We start from the raw sequence: 7,228 nt of genomic DNA, 5'->3' as shown, positions 1-7,228 counted from the left end.
CTCTAATCTTGGCTTGGCGAAAATAAATCCCAGGTACTTAAGAGGAAAGACAGGTCCAGACTCAAACAGTCTTATCAAAAGAACAATCCGCTTTTAATATACCGCGGCAGCAGTCAGCATAATGACTGTGTTTTGGCCCTGTTTTTGGCCCTGTTCGATGACTGCTACTGTACTTTAACCACTTAAACCCTCTATTCTAGTGAAATAGACCTGAGACCGATTTTGTCTGTCTACACTATTCTCCGAAAATAGCCATTCTACAAGACACATTGTCGTGACGAGTTGTGTCGTGACCAGCTATTTTCAGCAAATTATCCCCCCAGGCCCAGAATAGGCATGCTGGAGTTCAAGTGGTGTTCCTTTGATTAGATTGCTGTAGTGTTTGGCAAAAATATATTGTAGTGCTTAGAACCAGCAATGAATTAATCTCATATTTTATTTGAAGTATGTTTGGTGCCAGTCATACTCATTATAGACATGCAGGTATTTCTTGGTTTTCATATTAAGCTATCTTCCCATCAGGTGTTTCTTAGTGTTTCTCTCAGGCCTGAGGAGGATGATGAAGCACTTTGGAGCAAAGATGCAGACCAGCAGACCATAACTAGAGGCCAGGATTGCAAATATCTCAACAGCGACCGTGTACTTCCCTGGAGAACTAACATAGGCAGGGACAAAGGCCACCCACACAGCACAGAAGATCAGCATGCTGAATGTGATGAGTTTGGTCTCGTTGAAGTTGTCAGGGAGTTTCCTGGCCAGGAAGGCTAACAGGAGGCAGAGACAAGCCAGCAGGCCAATGTAACCCAGAACCAGTGAGAATCCCACCACAGAGCCCACTGCACACTCAAGGACAATCTTTGGTCCTTGATTTTCTCGGATGCCCCTCTCTCTAGGCTGTGGTGGAGCCAAGCTGAGCCACAGGATACAGATCAGCACCTGGAATAATATAATGTTAGGTGGGATGGAGGACATAATTATGAATACTAAAGCTACAGTATGGAGCGAAGCCCTTTACAGATAGCTAGTATTAAGGACAGAACTGTCCTGTAAAAAGTGGTGAAAGCATGTGTTACCTGTACCAAAGTGCAGATGGATATACCAAGCCTCTGCTGGGCTGGACCAAAGTAACGTATCAAATTCTCTCCAGGCAGGGTCGAACGGAATGCCACCAGGACCACCACAGTGCGACTGAGCAGGCAGGAGATACACAATACAAAGCTGATACCAAACAGGGTATGTCTTAGCATACAGGACCAGGCTACTGGCTGTCCAATGAACGCCATAGCACACAAGAAACACAGCTTGAGTGATAGCAGGAGCATGAAGCTCACCTCAGAGTTGTTGGCTCGGACCTTATGCAAGAGAAGAGCGAGATGTCAAAATTATATGCTGCAGGAATAGTGTTAAAGGGTTCTATAGAATAGGTCTTTATAGAAGAGGTGTTATCCAAATGCAAAAACTGCCGATCTACAGTGTCACAATGCATCTCATCGTGACGCGTTGTGAGAAATGATGTGGAAATGTAAGTGTTAAAAGTACATGATACTATAACATACATTTTAAATTCATGTCAATTCTCTACTGTATGTATCTACATCTTACCAACGGTGTGTGTCTGTAATGGAAGAAGGTAGTAAAGGCAGCAGCTGTCAGTATTGCTCCAGCAACAGAGATGATGGAGAGGATGATGCCCATGGTATCATTGTAGGAGAGGAAATCAATTTGCTGGGGAATACAAGCTGTATGATCTGGGTTGGACCAGAACCGCTCAGGACATCGAATGCACTCTAGAGACCCTACAAAGGCAAGGTGTATTAGCATAAGAAAATAGATATATTTCAACAATAATTCTATAGCCTAATTGAATCTTGCCAAATGGACCCTATCGGGTCAGTATTGCCTCAGTTGGGGTCAATTGGGGTCTCAGAGGTAGAAATGCCATGCCTAATGCATGTCAAACTGGGGGTCCTTGAAATTTAACGGGTTGGGAATCACTGCTAAAGCCGTAAAAATCTTATGGTGGTCCCTGGCATATCTTTTCAAATGGGGGTCCACGTGCTAATTAGTGTCAATTTGGGGGTCCTTGACATGAAAACGTTTGGGAACCACTGCATACCTGTTTCATTACTGATCTCTCCGTTGGTGCAGAGCAGGCAGTCAAAGCAACACACTGGTCTCCCTTTCTGCACAGCTTTCCGGGTACCTGGTGGACAAGGAGTGCTGCACACAGACACAGGAATCTGAATAGAAAAGGTAGAGGCAGGTGAAACAACATTTATGCAATCAACTATTTTTACCATTTCAGAAGTGATGCAATGTGCAACACATACACACCTCATGTCTTCTGCCCCCTCCCCACACCACTCTGTCCATGTCGATATGAAATGTGCCATCTGTTCCCTCGGATGACACAAAATGGCCAACATGGGCAAATTGTACTGTTCCCTCAGCAGTCACGTTCCAGTTAAGGATATCAAAGGAAGCAGGCGGGTCTCCATTTTGATCAAAGAATATTTGCTCCCCAATATGTGTTGTAAAGTTTACTTGTTTTAGGTAATGGTAAATCTGAGAGATAGAGAGGTTTTTTCACATATCATTTCTGAAAAGTCTTGACATTATTATTAAAATGACATTATAGCTTAATTATTTGAGGTGGATTGATTATTAAAAAGATAAATAACAAATATTTGATAACAGATAACCTCTTTAGGCTGAATGCTTTTGACATCAGGACACTGGCCATTGGGGAAGGGCCCCTTGCCTGGTTGACAGGCCAACATGTCATGTATTGCATAAGCAATAGCATACACCGCCTTATAGACATTATAGGTAGTTCGAAGCTGTGACACATCTGAATACAGGCTCTCTCCCACTTCTGATGATACAAGACAACACAAAGAGAAATTAAAAGTATCTGGAATGAAACTGGAACTAAAATAATATTATAAAATAATCAAAGATATTTCTAATAAACAAATAATTTGACTATGATGATATGAATTTTACCTATGATCTCCGAACCCGAACAATATTTGCCTGATGAGCTTTGTCTCTGGCCACCCCTTAGAGAGCACCCAAACAGATCTTCCCAAAGTTCTTTCAAGAAGGGGTCACTGTTATCTGAAGTTAAATCAGGATTAAGACGAGCGAGAAAGGGCCCAAGACCAGGGATGTCAGCCCTCTGTAGAGCAAATCCGAGGGTCCCAGCCATAGAAGGAAGGTAATGAGGTGCAGAGACAGGACCATAGGTGAGCCAAGCATCATTAGCAATCCACTGCTTATCTGTTATATTTCGATGCACCACCTCGTCCAGCAAAACCTGACGTAGAACAACATAACAACATGTGGGCGTATACAGCATATCTTCCGTTTGTAGTATAACAGATCAATACAATAATGTTAGTGGTGAAAGCTTTAGAAATCAAATGACCTTAGAACCATAATTCATTATAAATGTCACCACAACTCTGGCAGAGGATTTCTGAATGGTGTCAACAATCCTTTGAATTATCTTCTTTTGGTAGCCCTTAGCACGAAGGGGGGGGGGGGGGGGGGGGGGGGAGAAAGAAAACATTTACAAACAGTGATGAAGGATTAGACAGAAAATGAGAAGAGTAGATACAGAATAGCAATTACTTGGGGAATGACTTCATGGTAAGCAACACACACTTCAGTTCCCTTCAGTTCCTCTAGCAACATCTGAATCCCATATCTCCCAAAATCATCGTCTGCAGACACCAGCCCCAACCAGGTCCATCCCGACATACGTACCAGCTTGGCCATGGCCCGTGCCTGTTCAGCATCACTGGGCATTGTACGAACGAAAAATGGGTACTTGTGAATGTCACTCAAGCAAACACAGGATGCAAAGTAGCTTACCTAAGATAAATTGGAGGGAGACAAGAGTGGATGTGGAGATGATTAGATAATTATAAATACTTACAAATAATAAAAAAGACAACCTACTTGTAACTGTAGCAATCCAGGCAGTACAAAATGATATGTGACTGATTGTAACCTGAATTCTTACCATTGGTATGTCAAACACCCCAAGTGTGTCTGCTACCACAATGGATGCTGATGACGTTGCATCACCAACAATGACTGGAACTCTGGGGCCAGATCCACATTCAGTACCTGCCAAAGAGTCTTCCTCTCCTGTCACCATTGACAACGCTGCCCCCAAGGTGGTACTCTCTGCCAGGCAGGTGTCAGCTGCTATGTAGCCCAGAGTGATATTTGGCATCAGGACAGGATTATTATTAATCTCTTCTACTGCAAAGATCATTGTCTGGAGCCAACGGTATTGTTGCTGCTGGAAACTATGTCAGAGACAGAAGGGGATAGGATAGCAAAAGTCAATTAGGCATGGAAAATTACAGAAACCGGATCATTTTAGGTACAGTGAAGGAGAGATTCGTGGACATTGAAGACAACTTAATAAATTGAGGAACATGTACATAAAACATAGTTATGTATAATGATGTATTACAGTATTACACATAACATGTAGGCCTAATAAACAATTACATCAACATTTAAAACAGCTGAGGCAATTGTATTTTCAGTAGTATATTGCAGTACCGGTATATTGTTTGCTGTCATATGGAGCAATTCTCAATACATTTATTGGTAAATGTAAGCATTTCATCCTGCAATCAACTTACTTTGTACAGGAAGCATTCCTATTCTTCTGCTTGAAGTCCAGCTCTGACTGAGGTGCCTTTATATGAACAGGGAACAGGCCCCCGATCACGATGTCACCTGCTTGATATACACTACCTGAGATTGACTTTGCCATCAGTTGGCAGATCTCCTCCTTCAGCCCCTGAACCGATCCAGATAACGAGCAGAGCAGCCACAGCCAGGCATATACGCACATCACTTTGGGAGATAAAAAAGCTACTTTCCCCACAAAAGTAGTTGTATGAAATAACATAATATATATAATAATTATCAGACAAAGTGTTATTACATAAGTTGTAATATTACACAAGTATTGCATTTATAATGAAAGCTAAAATGACCAAAGACTGCATGTTTTCATATACATTTACTAAGAACTTGAAACTAACTGTCAAATGTGAATGAGGCCTAACCAACTTGAGCAACAGATGCGCAAGTGTGACAGTATTGCATTTCTTGCCACATTCTGATATAGAGAAAATGTTGCCTAAAAAAACTCACCAGGGAGGGTGTTCAGCTTCTCGTGTGGGGAGTGGAGAAAATTAGTTTGTTATTGCAGAAATGGATTACTGTAATTTCAGGTTGACAGTAATAGAGAAAAGCCCATGTGCACTAATTTAGATCATAGCTAAGGGACCTCGGTTTCAAAACAGCTGACACAAATTATATTTTCATTCTCCTTACTTTCTTATAGTGGAAGGGTTTTAGCAATGATCTCACTTACTGTATAATATTGTTTGCTACTGTATGAGTTGACAAAATGCTTAATACGTATATTGGGCTTTGCCTGACCAATACACTCAACAGAGAAAGCATATAGGAAAGCATAGAAAAGAGTTTGGAGATGAGAAATTCAACCAAATAATGTAATAAGTGTTTAAGATAAAATACTGTAACATAAAAAACATGTACTGTATTGCTCCCAGGAATTCAGGTGTGATAGCAGCAACATCATTTGAGTGGAACAGGAACATGTAAGAGTAAGATTCAATACAAAATTTAAAATAAAATAATAATAAAAAAGGGGAAAAAAATACTTTTTTGACACAACATCACATGTTAATGTTTGTAGACCATGTCGACTCAAACCTACATTTCAATTTTAAATGTGTTATTATGACTGAGAATGTATTGTTTACTATTATGTGCCTCTGTAAGTAAGTAACCTATGGCATATATATCACAAGCCTATCTCCTGTTTCCTTAGCATGAGGCTAGATTGTCATGATGCTAGATTGTCGCAGGGATTTGCCCCCAATCCAATCCTTGATGCTGAGTGCTAAGTAAGCAAGGAAGCATTTGGTACCGTACCATTTATTTTAAAATTCTTTGGTATAACTGGGCCGGGGATTGAAGACCGACATCCTACAAGTTTCAGGGCAGACACTCTAATCACAATGGCCTCTTAGCTGGTATTCTGGCCTATCGGTATGCAACTTGGGGGACTGACTGACTGACTGACTGACTGACTGACTGACTGACTGACTGACTGACTGACTGACTGACTGACTGACTGACTGACTTGACTGACTTGACTGACTGACTGACTGACTGACTGATACCTGTCCATTTAAACTCTAGACAGGCCTGCCCCAAAGTTAATAGCGGAGCAGCGCCCGGCAGCCAGTGAAAACAGTCCCGAAAATTAAGGCCTACCTGGGCCACATCAAATCCTGCATGTACACTCAAGACACTGCCACTGCTGCCACCCTTAGATCTCCATATATGGAGCTGACCTGTCCTGACATTCCATATGTTGATCTGACCTCACCAAACCCTGTACACTCATATATGGCCAGTGCACGCTTCTCGACGTGTGTGCAGAATCGAAAAGAATGTATCAGGAAAAAGTAATTTAAAATGAGATGATTGAGAGGTTATAGACTGAAGGAGAGAGAGCTATTTTTCAGAAGCATGCAGCCCCTGGTTATTTTCCACTTTGGATCAGCAAGTGTTGTCAATTACATGCTGAGAGATCTCTCTCTCCCACACTTCCCATCACTTCATTCCAACCCTTCTCAGTGGTCAATCCCTAACCCCATTGTATGTGTGTATGTGTAACTAAGAGCGGAACTATTGGAGCGTAAAATATTTTCACATGCATACTGAAGATGTTCAACTTTGACCCAATATTCACACTCAACTTTAGTTTGGGCACTGTTGGGTAACCTGACTCTGCCAGATGGGGGCGGTATTGAGTAACCATGTTCTCCAAACATTATTGTGTGTAGCAAGCTTCTTGGATGCAGCGTCAGGTTAACTGTTGGGCACTGGCCTACTCAAACGATGCAGGTTAGAAATGCATGCCCTGACCGGTTATGCAAATCTGTTGTACCCATGCATTCTGTTTGTCTGTGCCTCCTTATATAGCCATATTATGGAGATTTCTGTATCTGTCTCTGTGTCTCTTTTATGCCCATATATGGAGTTCAGGTAGCCTGCAACGTCAGAAACATGCGCTCCACAGTGCGTCCCTTTCTAGTTTTTGGTTAATCCCATAATTACTTGCGCAAGCAGAGCGTGCAAGTAATAGCTTCGCCCG

At 41.9% G+C, this 7,228-nt stretch overlaps 1 protein-coding gene across 1 annotated transcript; it reads right to left on the bottom strand.

The window, feature by feature from the left end:
• Positions 1–507: 507 nt before the first annotated feature.
• Positions 508–4,300, bottom strand: LOC310864555 (extracellular calcium-sensing receptor-like; the record flags this gene model as incomplete). Its single annotated transcript, XM_083773244.1, has 9 exons — positions 4,031–4,300; positions 3,637–3,879; positions 3,007–3,319; positions 2,703–2,875; positions 2,335–2,565; positions 2,117–2,240; positions 1,603–1,796; positions 1,074–1,352; positions 508–936 (listed from the first exon to the last, which is right to left on the bottom strand). Exons 1-9 carry the CDS (start codon positions 4,286–4,288, stop codon positions 508–510), a joined length of 2,244 nt encoding a protein of 747 aa, XP_083629370.1. The 5' UTR covers positions 4,289–4,300.
• Between the last annotated feature and the right edge of the window lie 2,928 nt (positions 4,301–7,228).

This window comes from Protomyctophum parallelum, assembly GCF_964188405.1.
Source record: "Protomyctophum parallelum genome assembly, chromosome: 9".
Lineage (NCBI taxonomy): Eukaryota > Metazoa > Chordata > Actinopteri > Myctophiformes > Myctophidae > Protomyctophum > Protomyctophum parallelum.
The sequence above is the reverse complement of the archived record's forward strand: the minus strand, read 5'-3'. Positions and strand labels throughout refer to the sequence as shown.